This window comes from Pezoporus flaviventris, unplaced genomic scaffold (assembly GCF_033815535.1).
Source record: "Pezoporus flaviventris isolate CSIRO_AGI_PZ_B2104156 unplaced genomic scaffold, CSIRO_AGI_Pfla_v1 ptg000057l, whole genome shotgun sequence".
NCBI classification, from domain to species: domain Eukaryota; kingdom Metazoa; phylum Chordata; class Aves; order Psittaciformes; family Psittacidae; genus Pezoporus; species Pezoporus flaviventris.
Window position 1 is genome coordinate 1273946 of NW_026892605.1, and position 25722 is coordinate 1299667.

Below are 25722 nucleotides of genomic sequence, written 5' to 3' on the forward strand. Positions count from 1 at the left end.
AGAGCCAAGGTGCCCATCTTTCATTGTACTCAGATGTCTCTGCTGTACAGTGCTGCTCATATGCTTTCTGCTGAATAGCTCTTCCACCACCCACCCCACAAGCCATGCCTCTGTATAGTCCTCTTCGCTCTTTGCTCTATTACTTTACAAATCACTTTCCACTCTTTATTAGAGCAGTTTCTGCTCCAGCCTTATCTTTCCACCTTGCTCCTTGAAGCCCACTCCAGCTGTAATTGCTTCCTGTCAAAAATGCAAAGGTAAGGCCATCTGCCATTCTGATGGCTTAACAGTATCCAGGCAAAAGAAAATGCTGAAGAAAATTGCAGATTTAACCTAAGCTGTATCTGCCGGTTTTGATCAATGCATGGGTTAAGCCAGGTTACACATACTTCTTTTGATTTCATTTCAGTCCAGTACCAGCCTCACCTCCTTGCAGAGCTCTGGCCTTTCCCCATTCCTGCCCTACTCAAGCAGTGATGCACTCTTTATGTAAGGGCAATTCTACACTCCAAGTTACTCGGAGGATGCTCTCATCCTTACACACAGGACTGTGCCTGCTTCTAAAAAGCCCTCCAGGATTTTACAGAAGACCCACTTTTTTCCTAATCCCATATTCAATCTTAATTTTCCTATTCTTAAAAACTCTTCCAACATCAGGACCCCCTCCATTAAGCAGCAAAAGAAAGGTATTTAAAGAAAATCAAGGTCAGGCACTTGGGAGGTGAGAAAGACAGAACCTGACTGAAGTCCAGAAAACACAAGCCTGTGCAACCTGCCAGCCCTTTAAGGCATGCATTACTTGTTAGCTTTTAATTGCATGAGCACAAACCATCCACCTGGCAGGACACCTGCCTTACTATTTTGTTTTTACCTACGTCACACATCGTCCACACACGCATTTAGTGCATGAAATAGAGAACTACTCCCCTCCTCATAAGCATGCCTCTAGTACTTTCACACTAAGTCCTTCACTAACGTTAACTTGCCTTCATATCCTTGTGGTTAGCCCACGGTATTCATTTTCTCCAAGTAAACAGATTACCAAGATAAAATTTTTCAGAAATATCTACTAAAGTCAACATCTTAGAATCACAGATCAGAGAACAGTTAGGATTGGAAAGGACCTTAAGATCATCTAGTTCCAACCCCCTGCCATGGGCAGAGACACCTCACACTAAACCGTATCACCCAAGGCCTCATCCAGCCTGGTCTTGAACTCTGCCAGGGACGGAGCAGTCACAACCTCCTTGGGCAACCTATTCCAGTGCCTCACCACCCTAACAGGAAAGAATTTCCTCCTTATATCCAATCTAAACTTCCCCTGTTTAAGTTTTAACCCATTACCCCTTGTCCTGTCACTACAGTCTCTAATGAAGAGTCCCTCCCCAGCATCCCTATAGGCCCCCTTCAGATACTGGAAGGCTGCCATGAGATCTCCATGCAGCCTTCTCTTCTCCAGGCTGAACAGCCCCAACTTTCTCAGCCTGTCTTCATACGGGAGGTGCTCCAGTCCCCTGATCATCCTCGTGGCCCTCCTCTGGACTTGTTCCAACAGTTCCATGTCCTTTTTATGTTGAGGACACCAGAACTGCACACAATACTCCAGATGAGGTCTCACGAGAGCATAGTAGAGGGGCAGGATCACCTCCTTCCACCTGCTGGTCATGCTCCTTTTGATGCAGCCCAGGATACAGTTGGCTTTCTGGGCTGCAAGTGCACGCTGCCTGCTCATGTTCATTTTCTCATTGACCAACACCCCCAAGTCCTCCGCAGGGCTGCTCTGAATCTCTTCTCTGCCCAACCTGTAGCTGTGCCTGGGATTGCTCCGACCCAGGTGTAGGACCTTGCACTTGGCATGGTTAAACTTCATGAGGTTGGCATCAGCCCACCTCACAAGCGTGTCAAGGTCCCTCTGGATGGCATTCCTTCCCTCCAGCGTATCAACCGAACCACACAGCTTGGTGTCATCGGCAAACTTGCTGAGGGCGCACTCAATCCCGCTGTCCATGTCAGCGACGAAGATGTTAAACAAGACCGGTCCCAACACCGATCCCTGAGGGACACCACTCGTTACTGGCCTCCAGCTGGACACTGAGCCACTGACCACAACTCTTTGTGTGCGGCCATCCAGCCAGTTCTTTATCCACCGAGCAGTCCATCCATCTCGCTGGCTTATTGTTAAACTTGGCATGTTCTGACCAGCTTTATGTTCTCTCAACACAAAGAAAAAAAAAAATGTAAAAAATGGAGGCAAGAAATAAGAGAATCACACCAAACCTCTACACAAAGCATATAGAGTTTTTCCTTTTTTTTTCAGGGCAACTGCCTAACTTGAGGCCATAGAATGATATAATCAAGAAATGGTTTGGGTTGGAAGGAACCTTAAAAGTCATCCAGTTCCAACTCCCCTGCCTTCGGCAGGGACACCTTCACTTACACCGGGCTTCTCCAAGCCCCATTCAGGCTGGCCTTGAACACTGCCAGGGATGGACCAGCCTTCCCAGCTTTCCCAGCTTCTTTGGGAAACCTGTGCCAGGGCATCACCACCCTCACAGGGGAGAGTTTCCTCCTAATACCTCAGCTAAATCTCCCTTCTCCCAGTTTAAAGCTATTCCCTCTTGTCCTATGCCTAACTGCCCTTGCAAAGTCCCTCTCCAGATTTCTGTTTCGCCCCTTTAGGCACTGGAAGCTGCTCTAAGGTGTCCCCTGAGCCTTCTCTTCTCCAAGCTGAACAAGCCCAGCTCTCTCAGCCTGTCTCCATAGGAGAGGTGCTCCAGCTCTCTGATCAGCTTTGTGGCTTCATCTGGACTCACTTCAACAGGTCCATGTCCTTATGTTGGGGACACCAGAGCTGAACAGAGAGTAGAGGGGAAGAATCACTTCCTTCAACCTGCTGGTCATGCTCCTTTTGATGCGGCACAGGACACGGCTGTTTTCTGGGCTGAATGCGCACACTGCCGTGTCACATTGAGCTTCTCATCAACCCATACACCTGACCTGTCTCCTCAAGGCTGCTTTCAATCCAGTCTCTGCCCAGCCTCTGTTTGTGCCTGGGACTGCCTCAACCTAGTGTAGGACCTTACATTTGGCCTTGTTGAACTTTGTAAGGCTGGCACTGTCCCACTTCTCCAGGTCCCTCTGGAACCTATCCCTTCCCTCCAGCATGTCTAAAGCACCACAGAGCTTGGTGTCACTGGCAAACTTGCTGGGGGTGCAGTAGTCACCAGTCTTCACTTGGACATTGACCCACTGACCACAACTCTCTGAGTCACCTACCACTATCACTCATCACTTTTTCCTAGTTTCACTGTTGCTATCTTTGGTGCAGGTTTGGCTGCCATACTTACCTCTAGTGTCTCTCCTGCTGTGGTGGGTCTTTCAACATTCAGCACTCACAAAATATCTCCAGCAGACATTCCTTAACATCCAAAGCTTACTAGAACCTACTAAGGGAATGTGCAAGTGTAGTCCACCAACTTCTTAAGTCTTTAAGGTAGACTTCCTTGCTCATACTTAACCTGCTCAAGCAGAAAAACAAGAGGATGTATCCTGGGCATGGATTACAAGCAATAGAAGAGAAAGGCCAATGAACAACTAAAATTGTCCTGGGTTAGGAACAAAGTCAAAGATGTAAAAAGTTGCATTCTTACATACTACAGAATCAGATTTCCTTCTGCTTTACATCCTCATCACTGAACAGAAGGGACGGGGACAGCATAAAAGGATGCTTTCATTTTACAGAAGCAAAACGTAAGAACTAAACTTTGTTTCAAGTGACATTTCCCAGGAAAACAGAAGTGAAAAACAGAGTTCTTCCCTGAGCGACTAAAAGATGTGTTTCTTAAGGTGGCAAAAAAGAGGATTAATGTAAGTATAACATAAGGCAATCCAGCTTCTCACTAGAAACATCAAAGCTTCCCCACTTCCATACTGCGGTGAAGGACGAAGTAAAAGAGGAGGCAGATAACATTTAAGATAGAGGCAATGCAGAGTTCTGGCATGTCTCTAACCTGGCAGAACGAATCACTTTATAGTACTACAACTGAATCCACAATGAGTAAGTGAAGTTCTGCACAATACCAAATCAAGTATCGTAGAATCGTGAGCCAAACATGTCAGATTTCAGAAACACAAATATGGTGTAGAAGGAGTATAGAGGAATTATATCGTGCACAGAGTCAGGACGGACAACACAGCAGACACAAGAAAAGCCGCACACTTACAGAAAAGAAGTTACATAACATAAAGGTGTTTCACTCTACAAAGCAAAACCACTGCTCAAGTCCTGTTACCTCCTTTCTCACAGTTCATTGTAACCACTGCTTCCATGGCCAGTTTCAGGCTATAAAGTAGTGAAACAGATGTACCACATAAAACTATTTTTTCTACTTTCTCTGAAGAGAATTTTCTCAATTATAACTCAGAAATTACCTGAATTTATACACTTACTGTAACACAATTCTTCTACAATTATAGTATCTTCCCAAAGGGTTAATTATAGAGGTGGCATTTGTTAATGAACCAAATAAAGAGGGGAAAAAGTCTACATGTCACTTTGAGAAATACCAAAGCAAAAAAGTTTTCACTTAGTAATAAAAATAGTGATCCACATACCACTAAGTACTTTGGATAGGCAAAAGATCCTGTTGCTAGGATGTGAACAGACCACAGCAAGGTGTCAATGTTGGTTAAATAAACAAAAAAAAAAAAAATGCAAACTGGTAGGAAAGACCTCATTACTGATATAGCAGCAATCTCTTTAAAAAAAAAAATTCTTATTTGGACATGAAAATGGTGATTTCAATACATTTTGCCACAATTACCTATATCAACATTTGTATGCCTGTTCCAGGACAAAAACTGACCTCTTGAAATCTCTATTTAAATTAATAATTTAGAAAAGAAGCATACCACCTTTGGCCAAAAATTGATAGGTACCACCTATATATGCCTTTTCCTTAAAAAGTCAAATATGGATAAAACCAAAGCTTTAAATATTTTTGCTTTAGAGTTTTACTTACTATAAGAAATACTACAATTCAAAAATATCTTGAAGGGGGAATGTCTATATGTATGCATTAGCTGTAAGTGTATGTGACATCACCATGAGCAATTGTTCTTATGAATTAATGCAATGGTTTGTTCAACCCTGTGGAAAACATTTAAAGAACTAAAATGAACCAAATAAACCTATGAATAATACAATATTGTTTTTAAAATGTGTAATTATGAAGAAAAAATCTGACACCAAATATGCAAAACAGGTGCTTATTGCATAGATATACTTCTGCTGCTATAAAAGCAAGATATGGAGATGAAAATATTTTTACCTCATTCTGAAATGCAGTCAATGCTGCTAGAGTACATTCAATATAAATGCAAACAAAACTTACCAGATTTAAAAACAATACCTTTGTTGCTATGCACTGAGACAATACTCCGTAAAACAGTTTGTTTTCCATGTAGTAGACAAATCCAGCCAGTACAATTATTTTCCTGTATGTGAATAGTAAAATCAAAGGGTTTATTTTCCCATTAAGAAATGTGTTTGGTGTGAGAATTCTGGGTTTTACAATACCCCCATAAAGCCTTCAGTTTAAAGGTTTGTTCTAGAAACTTTGAACTGAAACATAGGGTTTTGCCATTAATAACTACTACACTACAAATGGCTAAAGCGCAGTTATGGGTGGAAAAGTGGGTGGAAGAAGAAGTACAGTACAACAGCTCAATTAGGAAAAAGAGATTTAGTGCACTTTGCTCATTTTTACCCAACACGCTACATTGCCTTTTTGAATACAAAGTGGACGCAAGGATTTCCATTGTAACAAAGAAATGACCTGGCAAGCAAAACGCTGCGTCAAGCTGCCCATTTTTTCTTACAGACTTGGAAATTTGAAACAAAAGCTTTGCAAGACATTGCACAGCTCTTCAGTTTTATTATTAAACGTAAAAGTCTGCTTTGTTACATTGTCACACAGCTAGTCAGAAATGCTTCAGTGATGAAGGTCAATACTGGCTCAATCCAAGCCCTCAATCTACAGCATTTGCTTACAAAGAAATTACAGTAATGTTCCCAACCCAACATTTCTTGCTTTCTTCAGAGAAAAGTTACAACAATTTTTCTCTAGTGTGTATTATAAATCAGAAAATCTTTCTGGACAATATAACCCCAAACTTTCATGAGATCAAAACCAGCTTCTGCAGATGTTACAGAAATCTTCACATATCATCATCATCTGATGTATCACTGCTGCTCGTCTCTGAATCCTCATTCTCCAGAGCAGGTTTGAAAGTGCTGGTTTTCCAGGGACTAAATTTAAAATCACGGATGAGACTATTTTTCAAAATGCCAGTTTTCCGAAGACCATTTTTTCGTAACTGAAATGAGAAAACAAGTTGTGTACAGAGAAAGAAAAAGCTAAACACAACAACCTGCTGCATTTCAACATTCCAAATGCTCTAATTAATAAGTCTGTGGTAGACTTACAGAAATATCAACTATTCTTATTTAATACCACGTAAGGTTCCCTCTTCCAGCTCCTCCTGACTTACTCATTCAGGTATATACAACACTCCTAACTAAAATAAAACAAAAAATCAAGTCTAGGCTGCCTTTTCAGACTTTGTTACTACTGAATTAAATGTCTGATTTCCAGAGACAATTCAGATTTGGAGACCCAAGGACATGGCATAAAAACCTGGGAAGAAAATTCCCTCTCCTCAGGCTAAGCTGAGGAGCTAGAAAGCCTGAGCTACTCTATCAGCTCCAATTCTGAAACTACTCGGAAGCAATGCTCCTTTACCCTCCTTTCCCTCATACTCAGAGAATAGGCCTTACCGACAATAAGCACTGGTCCCCTATCTTTTTAAAGCAATTACTCTTCCAAAAGGACAATACTGAAACAGCAACATCCGTAACCATCAAAATTACTGCAGATCCTCCTCAAAGACAGGAATTTAGGGTAGCCAATTACAAGTTTATAAGGGAACATTACTGTTACCTGTTCACTAATGACACGGAACTCTCTCATCTCATCCTCTGTTAGCGGAGCATATGCTTCATCATTTTCACCGTCTTCCTGCCAGCCCATCTCCTTTAACAACCTTTAAATTAAAAAGGAAAAGTGAGGAACCTGCTACACACACTTGGACATTTCAAGCTGCGCCTACATATCTGTGTGAAGATCTGTAATAAATGGATTAATCAGTCCATAGCGTTTTTTGAACAAATGCTTACTTAAAGATAGGTCAAAAAGCTTACGAAAGATAAATAAGGCATAAAAGTTGAGAAATTCTCAGGTCTTTCACAGACCACCCTGCTTTACCACTACAAGGGGTAAAAACTGTACTTTTATTCCCAAGCAGAGATCTGTGTCAGGTGGAAAATTAAGAATGCATTTGCTTTGTATAACTGCTCTGGTGGAGCAAGTGGCTACATGACACTTAGTTACCAAATGGGTTTAAACCATGACACGATGAAAAGAAAGAAGAGACAGATTCCTCTCACAACTAAGTTTTAAGATATCCAAAGGTGCAACAATCAACATGGTTTAGCTAGTGCCAAAGTGCGACAGCAGTATCTGAACAGGAAGAGAGTGGTTTTACATGTGAAGCAGCTGTAAAAATAGGGGTTATATGAGAATGAAGACACCATGACATTTAACAACAAAGACAGTAAGTTCTCTTGCTGCAAAGTTTTTGCAAAAAGGATCAGCACATTTTTCAGGCAAGCCATGCACCTTTGACCTTATATGGTGAGAGAAATTAAAGCTATTTCATAGAAAATAAAGATGTTTCATAGTAAAAGTCTGGAACTGTAGAAGGGAGAAACAGAAAAAAACATTACTCTGTTAAACGAAAAAAACAAACCAAACCAAACAAGAAAAAAAGTACAGAAATGGAAATTATATTCTCTGTAGTATTTGGGCCAAATTGGACAATGTGACAGCCAGGAGCAACTAAATCCTCAGGAAGCAGCAGAAATAATATGCAAGTCATCCAAAACTCTCTTTCAAGTGAATGCACGCATTTGTGTAGACATACAGAAAAAGACTCACAATGCCAAATTCAGTTCAATGATACTTACTTTTTGGCAACAGCAATTTGATTTAGAAAATTTTACTGGAGCAAGATAAAATGTTAAAAATATTATGTAAAATAAAGTGAACAGCCACAGAGCTGCTGTTAATGTAAATTAAACTTAAGGCAATGGCTAATTAACATTTAAGCAATGCTGTCTAAAGTTAGCAGGGCCACTGTTCTTTTAAAACAATACAAGACTTCTAGAATGGTTAAAAGGGTGAACTACATGAAAAAATTAAACTTCAGATTAGCAAATTTGACACCAACAGGATGGCTGCATTGTGGCAACTTCCCCAGCAGAAGGAAAGCCCAAGATATATTTTGTACAAGACACACCAATACTGTTACTAGGTATGCACAAGTATCCCGTTGAGTTAACCTGGCCACTTCAAGTTAAATTTACTACAAAAAGGCTTACCACCTAACATCTGTCTACATGTATGCAGAAGTCACAGCCAAAGGGCTGGGACATTACAGAGATACACCCTTTCTGGTATACCACAAAAGACAGACGTGCACGGAAACCCTATGAAGGCCGTTCAAATAACCTGAATTGAAAAATGAGAGTTAGACTGGATTCCTATCTTCTAGTAAAAAAGTCAGCAGCAGCAGCCTCTAGTGGTCAAAGATTTCTGTTCCCACAGCCAATGGTGGAAAATAGGAACAAAACAAGGTGCGTTTCATTTTCCATACTCATGAGGGATAAGAGGTCATGAAATGTTCCTCTGCAGGTACTGAAAATATGAAAGTTCTCTAGTCCAATGTAGACCTATATCACTATAAACAAACAAAATAACTGCAATTCTGTAGTTGCCAGAAAGAGCAGGAATCTGACAGAGCTCATAACAAGCATTATCTCCAGACTGAGCTGTGATTTCCAAGCTAGTCATCTCCACCAGCTGCTACTGCAGTTACTTTTCTGAGATACCAGAACTACTTCAACCCCTTTTTGAAGTTACTTTCTCCTTTTCCAGTACATTATCTTGTGTATCACTGCCAGCTAGTCAGCTACAGAAATGATTAACAAGGAAAAACTCACTGAAGTTTCTTTTTTACATCAGATGCAGCCATTGAAAGATTATTAATATAAATAGCAGTTACATGCATTGCTCCTCATAGACATGCAGACCAAAATCAGAGGGATGAACTCACTATGCAGTTTATCTCTTTATAAGGAAATACACTGAATTTTTAGTAAAGCAAGTTTAAATCAGCACTCAAGTCTAGTGGAAATGAAGTATATTGCACATTACATTAGTACATGTCTAAAAATTAAACTTTGGCAGTGCTCATTAAATATTTTATGTGTTCTCAGTTTTCAGATTCTGACTTAACGAGTAAGAATTTATGACATGCTCACTTACCATGAAGGAACTCTCCATCTTATATAAAGTACATACCTATGCTCTCCATATTATATAAAGTACATACCTATGCTCTGCCTCAAGTGAGCTTGAAAGAGCATCTGCCTGAGGGAAAGCTGAAGACTGAATGATCTGTTGAGATGTAACTGAAGCGCTGGCATTCTCCTCTGGAATTTCATTTCCAAAGTTTCTGTTTATATCTCTTTCATGAGGAGGACTGTTGCTGTTATGCAAGTCAAAGGACTCATCATTCTGTCAAAAAATAATTACATATTGCAAATTTTAAAGGAAATTCTGTTCACAAGTTAACATCTGCAAGTGCTGCAATTCAGTGATTCCATTTAAGTTCAGTTTAAATGGAGACACTCTATACTACCTCTGTGGTAATCCTGTTCATACTTTTACAGTTTGCAATACCTGAATACAACATAAATCTGAAGTTATTCCACTGAAAAAGTAACATGGAAAGTAACTCCCATGCTCTGCCTCAATTTTTTTTCCATTAAGTTTCAAATGTATCTTAAAATTCAAACTTATTTAAGCTGCCTTTCATACTCACCAAAATAACAGGCTATCTATCTGTGAACTTGCAAACAATGTTCCTAATTAGGTATCAGAAATGTGTGTCAGGAGGAGTTTGAAAGCATTAAAGTTGTGAAACCTACTTAGTGTATAGGACAGGTGACAGTCATTCAATCAGCAAATTCACCTGCCACACATTCAGGAAGACAGGGTACTGCTCCTTAAATTCAGACAACTTCCCCTACACACATGTATTCACCACAGCTTCCCAGTTACAGCAACTGTAACTTAGTAGCCACAAAATAAGAATTATTAAGAAAGTTTATTTAGAAACAGATTGTTCAGAAAACAGATTGTTCAGGTTCACTCAAACATTAAAAGCTCTTTAATCCTATAAACCAGTGATGATTCTTTTAATTCTACTCATTCAGCAACCTGTAATTCTTATTTAATGCAATGAGCCAAATAGCCTCATAAGTCCTACCAACTATAAAAACAGAAAGGAGAGTATAATGATTACCTAGTTAACATCTTTTTGACAACAAAATCCCTAACGTGGGCATATGACAGCACTATCCACAGAAGGTGGCAATCACTCAGTCAGCCAGTTCTGCACTTGCAAGAAAGCATACTTCAGAATTCAGGATCAACACCATCACTAACATTTCTTTCCCACTCCAGAAATTCTAGAATCCTCAGCAAGAAATTCTTAAGAACAAGTATCACAATAGACATATATTCAGCTGTTAAATCACATGCCTGAAGAATGGATCTCAGATTCTCAAACAAAACTTACAAAAATTATAAACAATTTCAATGCACATAGGGCAAAAAATAGCTTCTTCCAAGTATGATTCAGCTACTGATTATGATTTGCCTTATTTCAGAGGTGAAATCTGTTACTGCAGGCCTTAAAATTCTATCAAGAAGATGACGTAAGACTGTTATCCACTCAGTTGCACACTGTCTTCTACTGACGATCATGAAAATGAATGTTGAAAGTAGGACAACTATCAGATGACTGACTTAACATCTTTCCACACCTGCTAGTCTGATAACTATGCTTACAGCTTGTTAGTGGCTGGTAGCACTGATACAAATATTCTCTGCTGACAGCTGAGTACCCAATAAAGAGATCCAGATTGAAAGAAACCTGACAAATATTATATACTGACAGAACAGGCCTCCCGAGTTCTCAATTAGTAAATAAACCCAGGTTACTTATACATGCAGAAATTGAACAACTGCTCCTATGATTAGACCAAGATAGGAGAATTTCTGGCTACCTAAACACTCTTAACTAGAAAGGAAACGGTTCAAGAGTAGAACCAAAGTTTCCAACTGAATGTTTTGTAGGATAACTAACAGCTAAGGTATGGAATACTGCCCTCCATGAGGGGGCTAGATGGGATCCACCACCCAAGGCAACCAGCAACATCCTGGCCTATATCAAAAATAGTGCGGCCAGCAGGACTAAGGAAGTGCCCATCCCCTGTACTGGGCACTTGAGGATGCACCTCAAATCCTGTGTTCAGTTCTGGGCCCCTCACTACAAGAGAAACGCTGAGGTCCTGGAGCAGCTCCAGCAAAAGGCAACAGAGCTGGTGAAGGATCTGGAGCACAAGGAATGTTTGAGGAACCTGGGGTTGTTTAGTCTGGAGAGGAGAAGGCTCAGGGGGGACCTGATCACTTTCTACAACTACCTGAAAGGAGGCTGTAGTGAGGTGCAGGTCAGTCTCTTCCCCCAGGCAATAAGCTACAGGAGAGAAAATGGCCTCAAGCTGTGCTAGTGGAGATTTAGACTGGATATTAGGAAAAACTTCTTCTCTGAAATCAGAAGTCATTGGACCACACTGCCCAGGGAAGTGGTTGAGTCACCATCCCTGGAGGTATTTAAAAGATGTGCAGATGTGGCATTTAGAGACATGGTTTAGTGGTGGACTTGGCAGTTCCAGGTTAATGGCTGGACTCAATTTTAAAGGTCTTTTCCAACCTAAACAATTCTATGATTATGTTAGTGTACTAAGCTTAATTTATTCTTTTTATTGTTGCTATAGATGCAGATGTACCTGAGCTATTAACATGTATGAACAGATACTGCAGAAGATAAAAAAACTATAAACAAGCACTGGAGGAAGAACAGTACTTCGAAGAACTTCAAATTCATCAAAATGTAACTCTTTTCCTTCATTTAGAGATCCCAGAACATGACTTAACTGTTTAGAGCAAAATAAAAACCAGTATATGGTCCATATGAAAAGTACTGCTGTAGTACAAGATATACATACAATAAATAGGTATGAAAACCTACCTTATTTTGTGCAGCATCATTTGCATTTTCATGTTCCTCTTCCACTCTATCTTGTTTCAATGTTTTCAAAAATTCACTCTTCTTATCTGCCTGCATTCTCGTCAATTTCGTTAAACGAGGCTGACTAACTTTGTCAACAGGGGATGAAGAATTTGACCGATTATACTAATACAGGGAGTCAGAAAAAGAAAGAATGTTAGAAAATTTAGGTTCATTTAGAAAATTCTGAATGAAAGACAAAAAGACTCCCTGGTCCCTGCAGCTTCACATTTTACATATATCCACAGCCAAAAGCAGATGAAAGATACCTGTATTTCAGGATATGTAGTTCTTACATGTAAACCTAGAAACGCAGGTTTATGGAGCACTGCTAACAAACAGTGCGCCTTCTGAAGTGTTTCATACTATTAGCAGCTTTGAAGTTTAAAATCATCACGTTTGTCGTGGTTTAAGCCCGGCTCGTAACTCAGAATCATGCAGCTGCCCGCTCACACCCCCCCCTTCTTCCTCCCTCAGCTCCTGGAGGGATGGGGAGGAGAACCAAAAGAATGTAACTCCCACGGGTTGAGATAAGAACAGTCCAGTAACTAAAGTATAACACAAACCACTACTGCTGCCACCAATAATAATAACAATAAGCAAAATAGCAAGGGAAGAGAATACAAACACTCACCAGCGGACAGACATGAAGTCCCACCCAAGCAGTGATCTAACCCTTCCGGGCAACTGCCCCCAGTTTATATAGTGGGCATGACGTGCTGTGCTACAGAATACCCCTTTGGCTAGCTTGGGTCAGGTGTCCTGTCTCTGCTTCCTCCTGGCTTCCCTTACTCCCTGGCGGAGCATGAGACTCAGAAAGTCCTTGGTCAGAGTAAACATTACTGAGCCACAACTACAAACATTGGCGTTATCAGAATTGTTCCCAGGCTGAAAGGCAAAAACACAGCACTGCACCAGCTACTAAGCAGGACAAAAATGACTGCTATTGCTGAAGACAGGACATACGTCCTAACGCACCATTTTTACTCCAAATCAAACTTACAAAGCAAATTGTGCAGTACTTAAAGGCCAGTGATACACCTTCTGAAAAAAGTTATGAAATACAATTCTGCATAAAATCTATTGATCTCCTTATCTAACCAAATGAAACATTTTATAGATTTCATAAAAACTACAGGCATTGCTTTACCTCTTTCACTGAATTCTGTGATACAGTAAACCCCTTGGCAATTGATTTGATAGGACTGGAACTGCAAACACCATATGCAGATTCATGAGGAAATAGATTTCCAAGTTTATTTTCTTTTGCTTGGCTTTTCCACTGTGTAGGCTAAACAAAATTTAAACAGGAATTTAAAGAGTCATTAACTACAACAGGATTTATGAGCAACTTCACACTCACAAATACTGTTTAAATTTTATATAAAGACTAAAATTTAAAAACAATTAAGACCCTCATATCTGAACTATTAAGAATGAACGTATGTCTTCAACAGAAGAAAACTGTTTTTAATGTAGAATGTTAGAGAGTTAGGAACTACTCCATCATATAGAGATGTGTGCACATCTATGGGGGTATGATATAACAGGCATTGCAGAAACATGGTGGGATGGTTCCTATGACTGGAGTGTTGGAATGGAAGGTTACAGGCTCTTTAGAAAAGACAGGCCTGGCAGGCGGGGAGGGGGACTTGCCCTTTATGTTAGGGATAGGCTGGAGAGTATGGAACTGTCTGGGGACAGGTGAGCAGTTAACAGAGAGTTTGTGGGTCAGGGTTAAAGGGAATATAGCTATGGGAGACATTACTGTGGGGGTCTATTACAGACCACCTGATCAAGGAGAACCTGCGGATGAAGCACTCTATAGACAGACAGGAAAAGCCTCATGCTCGCAGGCCCTTGTTCTCATGGGTGACTTCAACCACCCTGACATCTGTTGGAAGGACGGTACGGCCCGGCACAAGCAATCCAGGAGGTTCCTCGATTGTGTGGAAGACAACTTCCTTCTGCAAGTAATAGAGGAGCCGACAAGGAGAGGTGCCATGCTTGACCTCGTGCTCACCAACAGGGAAGGGCTCGCTGGAAATGTGACTCTCCAAGGCAGCCTTGGATGCAGCGATCGTGAGATGGTCGAATTTGAGATCCTCAGGACAGTGAGAAGAGCGTGCAGCAAGCTCACTGCCCTGGACTTCAGGAGAGCAGACTTTGGCCTCTTCAGGAACCTGCTTAGTAAGGTTCCATGGGATATAGCCCTAGAGGGCAGGGGGACCCAAGACTCTTGGTTGATATTCAAGGATCACCTGCTACAAGCTCAGGAGTGCTGCATCCCAACTAGAAGGAAGTGCAGCAGGAGGGCCAGGAGACCTCCTTGGATGGATAAGGAGCTCCTGAGAAAAATTCAAATGAAAAAAGAGGCTTATAGAAACTGGAAGCAAGGACAGGAGGCCTGGGAAGAGTACAGGGATGTTGTCCAAGAAGGTAGGGACCAGGTTAGGAAAGCTAAGACCCAGTCAGAATTAAACTTGGCTACGGATGTTAAGGATAACAGGAAGGGGTTCTACAGGTACATATCAAATAAAAAACAGACTAGGGAGAATACAGGCCCCCTCAGAAAGCTCTCGGGAGAACTGGCTACACAGGATTTGGAGAAGGCTGATGTTCTGAATGACGTCTTTGCCTCAGTCTTCACTGGCAAAGGCTCTGCCCAAACTACCCAAGTATTGGAAGGCAGACACAGGGACTGTGAGAATGAAGACCTTGAGCCCACTGTAGGACAGGAACTGGTTCGAGACCATCTTAAAAATCTGAATGTGCACAAGTCCATGGGTCCTGATGAAATCCATCTGCGAGTCCTGAAGGAGCTGGCGAATGAAGTTGCTAAGCCACTGGCCACCATATTTGAGAAATCATGGCAGTCAGGTGAAGTTCCCGATGACTGGAAAAAGGGAAATATAACCCCCATTTTCAAGAAAGGGAAAATGGATGACCTGGGGAGTTACAGACCAGTCAGTCTCACCTCTGTGCCTGCCAAAATCTTGGGGCAGATTCTCCTGGAAGGCATGCTAAGGCACATGAAAAACAACAAGGTGCTTGGTGACAGCCAGCATGGCTTCACTAAGGGGAAATCCTGCCTGACCAATCTGGTGGCCTTCTGTGATGGGGCTACAGAACTGATGGACAGGGGTGGAGCAGTTGATGTCATCTACCTGGACTTGTGCAAAGCGTTCGACACTGTCCCACACGAAATCCTTGTCTCTAAATTGGAGCGACATCAATTTGATGGATGGACCACTCAGTGGATAAAGAACTGGCTGGATGGCCGCACGCAAAGAGTTGTGGTCCATGGCTCAAATGCCCGGCTGGAGACCAGTAACGAGTGGTGTCCCTCAGGGATCAGTGTTGGGACCGGTCTTGTTTAACATCTTTGTCGCTGACATGGACAGCGGGATTGAATGCGCCCTAAGCAAGTTTGCCGATGACACCAAGCTGTGTGGTTCAGTTGATATGCTGGAGGGAAGGAATGCCATCCAGAGGGACCTTGACATGCTTGTGAGGTGGGCTGATGCCAACCTCATGAAGTTTAACCATGCCAAGTGCAAGGTCCTACACCTGGGTCGGAGCAATCCCAGGCACAGCTACAGGTTGGGCAGAGAAGAGATTCAGAGCAGCCCTGCAGAGAAGGACTTGGGGGTGTTGGTCAATGAGAAAATGAACATGAGCAGGCAGCGTGCACTTGCAGCCCAGAAAGCCAACTGTATCCTGGGCTGCATCAAAAGGAGCATGACCAGCAGGTGGAAGGAGGTGATCCTGCCCCTTTACTCTGCTCTCGTGAGACCTCATCTGGAGTATTGTGTGCAGTTCTGGTGTCCTCAACATAAAAAGGACATGGAACTGTTGGAACAAGTCCAGAGGAGGGCCACGAGGATGATCAGGGGACTGGAGCACCTCTCATATGAAGATAGGTTGAGGAAGTTGGGGCTGTTCAGCCTGGAGAAGAGAAGGCTGCATGGAGACCTCATAGCAGCCTTCCAGTATCTGAAGGGGGCCTATAGGGATGCTGGGGAGGGACTCTTCATTAGGGACTGTAATGACAGGACAAGGGGTAACGGGTTAAAACTTAAACAGGGGAAGTTTAGATTGGATATAAGGAGGAAATTTTTTCCTGCTAGGGTGGTGAGGTACTGGAATAGGTTGCCCAAGGAGGTTGTGACTGCTCCATCCCTGGCAGAGTTCAAGACCAGGCTGGACGAGGCCTTGGGTGATATGTTTTAGTGTGAGGTGTCCCTGCCCATGTCAGGGGGGTTGGAACTAGATGATCTTAAGGTCCTTTCCAACCCTAACTATTCTATGACTCTTATGATTCTATACGCTCTCAGGAGCACAGAAAAATTCCTGAAACAATCTAAAGATGAACATGGAAAGTTGCATTTAGCAAGGGACCAGAATGACACTAACAGGTTGCAATATATCTATCAATAATTGGGATAAATTAAAATTCTGAAGATATTTTTATGCTGGCTATCTCTTTCCAGTAACTGTCTATTCTGTTAAAAATTGTATAAATGAAAGACATTGCTATTCCATAAATTAAAAACAGCCTTTTCGCTCTCACTTGTACAGCTTTTGCACTTCTCAAAAAAGGTAAATGAGAAACAAAGAAAGAGCAAAGTACAGTAAATTTTAAAAAGAGAAGTGACAAAAAGTTGTTTCCGTTCACTTTTAGGGTGTGCTGAACTTACCAAGAGCCAGAAGCATAGTACTCCGGAACAGTACTCTTAGGGTGAAATAAGCACATTCGGAACTAAAGAATCATTTGTTTCAGTATGCTGTTCATGTATCCATGAATGTATCCATATATCCAAGACTCACCTTTACAGCTGGAGTGACAGGCTTAGGGACTAATCCTTTGTAAACACTTGTGCCAGTTCCATTTTTTACTGGTTGTGAATGAAGATTTCCTACTACTGGGAATCCAGTTATCTGCACTTCTTTTGTAGTGCCCTTTTTAATGACCAGCATTCTCTGACATCTAGATTTAGGATTCAAAGGGTATTCTGGAAAAAAAAAAAAAAAAAATATATATATATATATATATGTTTGCATGTGTGTGCATGCTTCTGTATATGGTTTTAAATTTCTACTTCATTAGGTACTGTAGCCATATGGTCCAAAGGAAACAGACATAAATCAAGAACGTAGTCCAGTATTAGTTCCACAAATGACACACTCTGCAAACCAGGATAAAGGCAGATTCTGTTCCGTTTTCTACAACCAGCATTTCATAGAATCATAGAATAGTTAGGCTTGGAAAGGACCTTAAGATCATCTAGTTCCAACCCCCCTGCCGTAGGCAGGGACACCTTACGCTAAATCATACTTCTAAAATATTTTACTTAGCAAGGCTGCAATTTGACTTTCAGAAAGTAAAGATATTCTTCACAGTAGCCAGCTACACAGTTCTTGTTTGCAAATCTAAAATCCAAATACTACTATTTGTTGCTAGTTATACAGTATTTAAAAGAGATTATGGTTTTCATATTGCTCTTTAAGGTTACTACAAGAAACATTACTTAAATATTAACAGGTCAGTTTAGAGCCAAATGCTCCCCTCTGAGGCTCCATAAATGAGAGATAAGTATGTGCACTACTGTAGACGACAGTAATGACCAGTTTCTCTATCTCCACACCTCAGATAAATGAAACAGAACATGTGAAGCTTACATTTCCATGTTAAATGGAGCATTTTCCATAATACTTGCATGCTGCCATCACATATATACAATGTAAAATGAAATCTAATAGAAGCACACATTTTTAACAGGTATTAGAAGGGGATGTTAACATCTCTCCTGTCCTACTGCTGCCTTTAAAAGGGAATAGTAGCCTTAAGTTTTTCAATTACAAAACAAGATTTGCAATCGCAGAGCTGTAATATAGCAAGATACCAAGCTCTAAGACGTAACAAAGCACCGCACTGTAGCTTACAGGCTCGACTGTATGGTCCTTAAAGGTGCCTTTCGAAGTAAACCATTCTCTTTATTTTATTTAGCTAACAGAAATGTTCCTTCCTTTGCTTGTGAACAGTGAGATCCAAAAAGCTTGGAAAGCTTGCCCTCCTGCAGGTCAAGCTATGCCACATCATGCAGCAGCACAGCCAGAGTGCTGCAAAGGTTGCAAACCTCTCAAATTGGTCTGTAATTATTCCCAACTTGGTTAGGAAACAATTTAGTCATTGTCGCTCTTTTTTAAAGGGGTAACTGTCCTCCCCAGTTTTCACAAGAAAACTGCTAAACACACAGAACTGGAAATCAGTCCAATTTTCAGGCTTCAGAAAAAGTTCTTAGCAGTTAGATATTTATATTGAGGGGCTGATCTACACCTAGTACTATCTAAGAGTGCAAAACATACTGGAGAAGTATGAGAAAAAGAATCAGCAAACAAAAGTATCATTTAAGATCTCAGCATTGGCAACAGTTTAGGTAGTAGCTTTTTTGTTTAATTAAAGTTATTTCTTCCTAAAGAAAAAGCTGCTTATTTTCAGTAGGTTTATTACTTTAAAATCTGTGCAGTTTAAGCTGCCACCTTCTGAAGAATGAAAAATAAACTACATTAAGCCCACAGAATTGTAAAGTGGTAGCAAACTTAATCAAGTGAAATGAGAAGGCAATCCAGACTACACTTCAGTTCTCAGGACTGGATTTGTACAAGTAATTCATAAGCACAACCAACAGCTTAAGATACTTACTTTCAGGAAGTGACTTTAAATCTCTGCAAGCTAACATGCTTTTCCCAAACCTCCCAGGTTCCTCTCCAAACTCTTTCAACAGCTCTAATCGGTCATGAAGCATTCTTTCACAGTCTTCAACTACAATCACATCACTACTTTAGGTAACCCACCTTCACTGCATTTCCTCTTGAAAACAAAGTGAAGAAAAAACTCTTGACAGCTTTACAAAAAAAGATGTATACTTGTCCTGGGAAAGAATCCTAGCTGTGGCTGCATCTACACACCAACAGACTGATATCCAAATAGAACTGTTACCTCTAACATACTAAAAGATACTTACACTGTAATAATATAGATGTTTCCTCAAATTCAACCTATAGCTTTGTAATTTAAAGCTGTAACTTTATAATTTTAAGAAAAAAAAAATCCTGTTTCAAATAAAACAACTTCACATTTCCACTACATTTTTATATTTAAAAACATAAAAAATACTCACCCCATACACCTGCTGCAAAAGATTTATTCTGGTTTGGTTCCCTCTCATATTTAGGGTTCAAAGATGGCTGAAAGAAAGTTATCATTATTAAATAAGTACTGAATTCTGGGACCAATGAAATAAAGAATCACAATGATAACAGCAGTATGACCTCTGCTGTCAAAGATTTTTAAATGGAAACAGACTAGACACTTCTCCCTGTGATCCAAATAGGTCAGTGCTCACTTATTTCTCATCCCCAACAAAACATCTCAGGCAGCAGTCAATACCATTACATGAACTGCCTAGAGAAAGCAAAAAACAGTGATGTACTTCAAAGAGGAGGTTCATGTTCCTCTTACATTCTACAATTTTACATTGAAGCACGGCATCTCAAATAGCCCCTGGCAGAAACATCACTTTGTTAGTACTTCAGATTTCCAGTAAGGTAACTGTGTAGCATTTAATACATACACATACCACAGTAAAGTGGAACCCTACTGTAGTTTCACTTGAACACTTAAGTGACAATAAAAAGCATATGATAAAAGCTGGATATAAAAGGACGAACAAGTTAACGGACAAATGACTAGCACCCTCCCACCTATGGGTAGGGTGATCCCTTGTATGATGATCTGAAACTGGTTAAATCTCAAGAAACAGCTTGTAATGGACAAAATGGCACTTGCAGAAACAATGAAACCTTGTTTATTAAAATTAAAATTATAATTACAATTAACTTACAAAATCCTCAGGCTCAAACTGCTTGGGTACTCCTCTGTCTTCCTTTTTTCCAGTTTTGTTATCAGGTACATTGTTCTCATGCAGTCCCTGGCCTTTGCCACAGTGGAAAGCGCTGGTACAAGCCCGGGAACTTCCACCATAGTACCCTCCGTGATGGTTTAAATTTTCAGTAAAATTTCTGCCTTGTGAACGCCAACCAGTCTTCTCTTTTCTTCCAAAATAACCTTAGATTTTATAGAAATGTAATTACAAACAATTCAGAATAATATTCTACTCTTCCAAAATTATTAAAGAAGCTAAGTCAGCAGCTGTGTACTCTGGGATGAGATATTCTTATGAGCAGCAGGGAAAAATCTTACAAAACAGTTCCAGAGAAAGAAAACAGTAATTCAATTGCAAACCAAGTCATTCTCCTTGATGAGTGATAGCTGTTCGTTCACATACTGGTGGCTAGAGTATTAACTTGATACTTTTCTTCTTAAGAGAGAAATACACGTGGAAGCGCACTACTTTTAACCAGCCCTAGTCCTCACATCCTCCCCCAAAAGATCAGTCTTCCCATTACCTCTATTATACTACAGAATAATAATTTAGCATAGGAGAGCTATCACAGAATCACAGAATACCCGGTTGGAATCCATCTCAAGGATCATCTGGTCCAACCTTTCTCAGCAAAAGCACCGTTTAGATAAGACAGCCCAGCACCCCATCCAGTTGAATCTTAACAGTGTCCAACGCTGGGGAACCCACTACCTCCCTAGGAAGATTATTCCAGTGGCTGATTGTCCTCACTGTGAAAAAATTTCCTCCTGTCGAGTCAGAATCTTCTCAAGAGTATCTTGTACCCATTATCCCTTGTCTTTGCCATGTGACTCCTTGTAAAAAGGGAGTCTCCATCTTTTTTGCAGACACCCTTTAAATACTGGAATATGGTGGTAAGGTCTCCCCTGAGATTTCTTTTCTCAAGGCTGAACAAACCCACTTCTCTCAGTCTGTCCTCATAAGCCAGGCTTCCCAGTCCTTGGATCATCTCGGCGGCCCTTTGGATCCTCTCCAGCCTGTCCACATATGTTTTGTATAGCAGGGACCAAAACTGAACACAGTATTCCAGGTGTGACCGGACAAGTGCAGAGTAGAGTGGGATAATGTCATCTACCTCTGCTGGTGATCCCCTTGTTGATACAAACTAGCATCCTGTTGGTTTTCTTTGCCACAGCAGTACACTGTACGCTTACATTGCCCTTAACTGCCCATGAAGAACCTCAGGTCCCTTTCCACAGTGCTGTTCCCCAGACAGGTAAATCCCAGCCTGTGCTGCACCCCTGGATTGTGTTTACAGAGCTGCAAAATCTTATATTTGTCCTTGTACAACCTCATCATCAGATTTTTTTCTGTCTAAAGTTGCTACAAAGCAATATTAAGTATTCAAAAAGTTCCATGAAAACTAAATTATACCTCCACTAGCCCGTCCAACGTTAGGATCGAACCCATCTGAAGAGTTGTGTCTTCTGCGATTTGCTTCATAACGATTCTCTGTGCACGAAAAATTTTCAGAATGTTTCTCAAAATTCAGTGTTGACTGTAAAGGAGCACAAGCAGTAGACCTGAGACATCTGATTAATAACAAAACTGAACTATCAGAACCATAACATGCACATTACTCATAGTATACATGCAATTCATTTTTAAAATGACCTTTAATGACAGGCAGTGCAGCAGCCATAAGGGATACCTATGTTCAGAGCTATGTCAACATCTCCCACACCAGAAAGTGGAAGCTGTACCTTCTGCCCCAGGACACTGACACAGCGTCAAGGACCACGCTTCTGACACAAGGTAAAAAATCCAAGTGTCTGTTTTGTTTTGGCAGCAGGACAGAGCACAACTGATATGTGCTGCAGCAGAGAAAAAATAATAAAAAAAAAAAAAAAAAAAGGTAAGAAAGGAGAGCACATCACAGCTTGGAGAGCAGAAAAGAAGTCTGAGATCATAATTTTGGTCAGAGGCTACACATATGCGTTCCACAGAAAGCAAGAAGTCACTTCCACCCAAAAAAGGCCCAATTTATTAATCTTGTCATTATAACTTAATAAGGCACATGCAACTAGTTATGAAATACAAATAAAACCTAGAGTCAGCAGCATGCTGATCAAATTAAAGTATACAAGTATACTTCAAATTATCAGCTTGTAAGTAGGCATGGTAGAAATTTAAAGTATTTAATACATCGGTAGGAAGTACTTTGGAAACTTAAAAAACCTTATATTGAGAACAGCACTGACACATCCTGATTCAAACTCATACCTGAGAGGATTAAACCAAAAAAGACCATGTCTTATGGCAGCTGTGCTCCCTGCTACTTCTGGCTTTATTCCTTTAATACTGTAATGTATCTCTTTCCCTGTTCCATCTTAAAAATTCAAGAAAATATTTTCATTCTGCAAAAGCAGTGCTTAGTCTTACTGCTGTTCACACAACACATCTCCCAGTGAGTGACAGCGGAGGGCTGTGTTATCCGGCATCTCCCTGCCACGCAGCCAGCCTTCGGTGAACATGAAGCAAAGCCCCCTTCCTTCCAAGCAGACTCACCATGCACATGTATGTCAACATGCACACGGGATCAACACAATCCAGGGCATTAAGGGATACAAATGCATAAACACACAGCTTTGTGGAAATGTACTGTGTCAGCAAATTAAGCTTAATGAAGAAGTATGAACTTCACTGCACTCAAAGTATCAACTTCACTGCCTGAAGCTCACTCCCTTTCCAGACTAAATAACACTCAGGACAAAAAGTATAGCAGTAATGGTATATGCCTGAGAATATAAGCCCCAACTTTATTTCAACAGTTATTATCCATTAACATCTAATTGAGCTTTACTAATATCTGAAGTACTGCACTGATCACAGTGAGGGGGAAAGGGGAGTGAGGAAGGAAATCACATTAGTAAGTTGAATTACTTTGGGAAAAATATTCAGTCAAATTAAAAAAGATAGCCAAGTTCTACTGACAATGCCTGTCCTGGGTTCAGCAGTGGCAGTCATGTTTTTTTTTTCCTTTGTGGTAGCTGGTACAGTGCTGTGTTTTGACTTCCAGCCTGAGAACAGTGTTGGTGAAGTCGATGTTTTCAGTTGTTGCTAAGTGATGTTTACCCTGACCAAGGACTTTGTGAGGCTCATGCTCTGCCAGGGAGGGGAAGCCGGGAAGAAACACAGACGCGGGGCGCCTGACCCGAGCTAGCCAGGGAGGTATTCCATACCACAGCACGTCATGGCCGGGGTGGGGGGTGACTGGGAGTTACCCTGAAGGACACGGGCTTCCGGGTGGAACTCGTTTTCTTGGCCGGTGGTATCGTATTCTCTTCCCTTGTTATTTTCCCATATCATTGTTGTAGTTGATAGTAGCGGTGGTGATTTGTGTACACTGGTTGCTGGACTGTTCTTGTCTCAACCCGTGGGAGTTGCACTTTTTTTGATCCTCCTCCTTGTTCCTCAGGGAGCGGGGAAGGGGAGAACCCCGGGGGGGGGGGGGGACACGGACCTCGATTGTTGTCAGCTCGGCACCACTCTCTGGGAGTGAGTGAACAAGTTACCTGACTGGGTTTAAACCACGACAATGCCCTACCAGAGCTCAAGGTGCTATTCAAAATTCACTGCTCAAATGAGGGGCTGCCCTCTCAATTTGAGACCTGGGAAGCAAATTATTTCCTTGACAAACTTCAAGAGAGACAAAAAACAGAAAACCACAAGAAACTATCAAAAGATCTAAGTAGTTGAAAAATTATGACAATGAATCTCAAATATTTATGTAAAAAAAAAAGAAAAAAATCCTTATAATATGTTTTGAATAAGCTTTCCCAAAGTTTCAGAAAGCTCCAGATCTCTTGATCATGATGGCATTTTTGAAGATAACTTCATGTGTTTGTTTACATGCAACAACCTTCTAACACTGCCTTTGTAGTTCAGATATTTTTTATGAACTCTGAAGAACGATCAAATTTTCCCGAAGTATAACTGACAGCATTTTATACGTAGTGTTTGTGTTGCACAAGACATAACGAATCTGAAGTCTCTGCATTTTGCGCAAAGACAGTGCAGTTTGCACTTTCCCCACACGGTGGAGGTATTAGCCTAACAAGCCTCTTGTGGCAGAGATTACCATACACTTTGTCACCAACAGGAACCCAACCTACTGGCAGTTTCTGGAAGTTGAGAAATTATCTAGTTTCAGTCAGACAAGGAAGTAAACAAGCAACACACATTCCTGAAATATAAAAAAGTAGTCTTCTTATTGCTGAACATATAGTAGAAGTTTGCAAAAAACGAGTTTACCAGTCCATCTACAATCTTCCCATACATATCTTACAGCAGTCCTCTCTGAAAAGCTTTGTCTGTGTCCCACGGTGGTTTCACTATTCACAACACCTTCCCATTTACCTCTGCCCAACTGCAATACTGCACGGACACAAATAGTTCCAGACCTGAACAAAAGCTACTTAGCAATGGATACCCAGCTGTAAGTGGACTTTGTTATGTAAGTGTTGGGGAGATGACATTATAAAAGCTTATCCTTAAAAGGAAATCATTAGCAATAGGCGAGATGGATTTCAGTCAAGCTGTAATCTGTACCTGTCACATTAAGAAAGCTCATTCACAATCCCAGCTTCCTGGCATCACATTTTTTCTAATGCTAGCTTTTACCTATGTAAGGAAAAGCCCCAGCTATCCAGGATTGAGGGGGAAACCAAACTCCTAAAGATGCAATTTCTCTAAGTGCCTCTTCAGAGAAATAAAAACTGACAGAGCAGTTTCATTTCTCAAGTCTGAACATCACTGATACCACAGCCTCACCCCAGCTCCATTCTGCATGAAACATGAAACACCTTGCCTTCCTCACCCCATTTTTCCTCTTCATCTCCATCCCTATTATCTGTTCTTCAGATGCTTTGTTGATATGTATGGGAAATAGAAATAAACATCTGTTTTAGGAAATGGAGAGGAGAAGGGGCCACAATATTTAAGACCTGTCTGGTAGAGGAATGACAGGAAATGCTTTATTCTGTAAACTAAGAGTGGCTACACAATGGGTAGGACCAAAAGACAGCAAGCATTTAATAGCCAAACATGCTGCGTACCACAGAATGCTGGTCACTAAGTAAGGCAGTGACACAGGCAAATAAGCTGCATTTCAAACAGGTGAAGTACAAAGAATATAATGGAGAAAGCATAAAACTCGAGATTTTGGAAGAGGTTAAAGAAAATCTATCTGAATTTCTTGAGCTGAAGTGTCATGGAAAAGGATACACAACATATGCTTTCAATGGTATTTCACACAATTCAGGAATGAGGTGTCAAATACAACCCATAACTCAGATACAGTTGAGAGGTACTGGAGTAGCTCTGGAACTTTTATCCGGCTGTATTTACACTTTAAGCATGCAGGTTACGCTTTTCCAGCAGACTCTTAAGATACATGGTGAAGATTGCTTTGTAA

General features: G+C 41.0%; 1 protein-coding gene across 6 annotated transcripts in view; it reads right to left on the minus strand.

Moving 5' to 3' along the window:
* Positions 1 to 5916: 5916 nt before the first annotated feature.
* The window catches only part of GPBP1 (GC-rich promoter binding protein 1), a 36815-nt gene continuing 17009 nt past the window's right edge, over positions 5917 to 25722 (minus strand). For 3 of the 6 annotated variants that reach the window (XM_061469364.1, XM_061469363.1, XM_061469365.1), the window contains exons 5-13: positions 21681 to 21804; positions 20226 to 20449; positions 19503 to 19569; positions 17149 to 17333; positions 13469 to 13609; positions 12280 to 12444; positions 9514 to 9698; positions 7002 to 7104; positions 5917 to 6378 (exon numbers count right to left, since the gene is read on the minus strand). In XM_061469364.1, coding sequence (XP_061325348.1) covers positions 6220 to 6378; positions 7002 to 7104; positions 9514 to 9698; positions 12280 to 12444; positions 13469 to 13609; positions 17149 to 17333; positions 19503 to 19569; positions 20226 to 20449; positions 21681 to 21804 — 1353 coding nt within the window. In that variant the 3' untranslated portion in view covers positions 5917 to 6219. Of the gene's footprint in view, positions 6379 to 7001; positions 7105 to 9513; positions 9699 to 12279; positions 12445 to 13468; positions 13610 to 17148; positions 17334 to 19502; positions 19570 to 20085; positions 20177 to 20225; positions 20450 to 21680; positions 21805 to 25722 lie in introns of those variants that run through there. The other 3 variants (XM_061469366.1, XM_061469367.1, XM_061469368.1) reach the window with 3 other exon arrangements.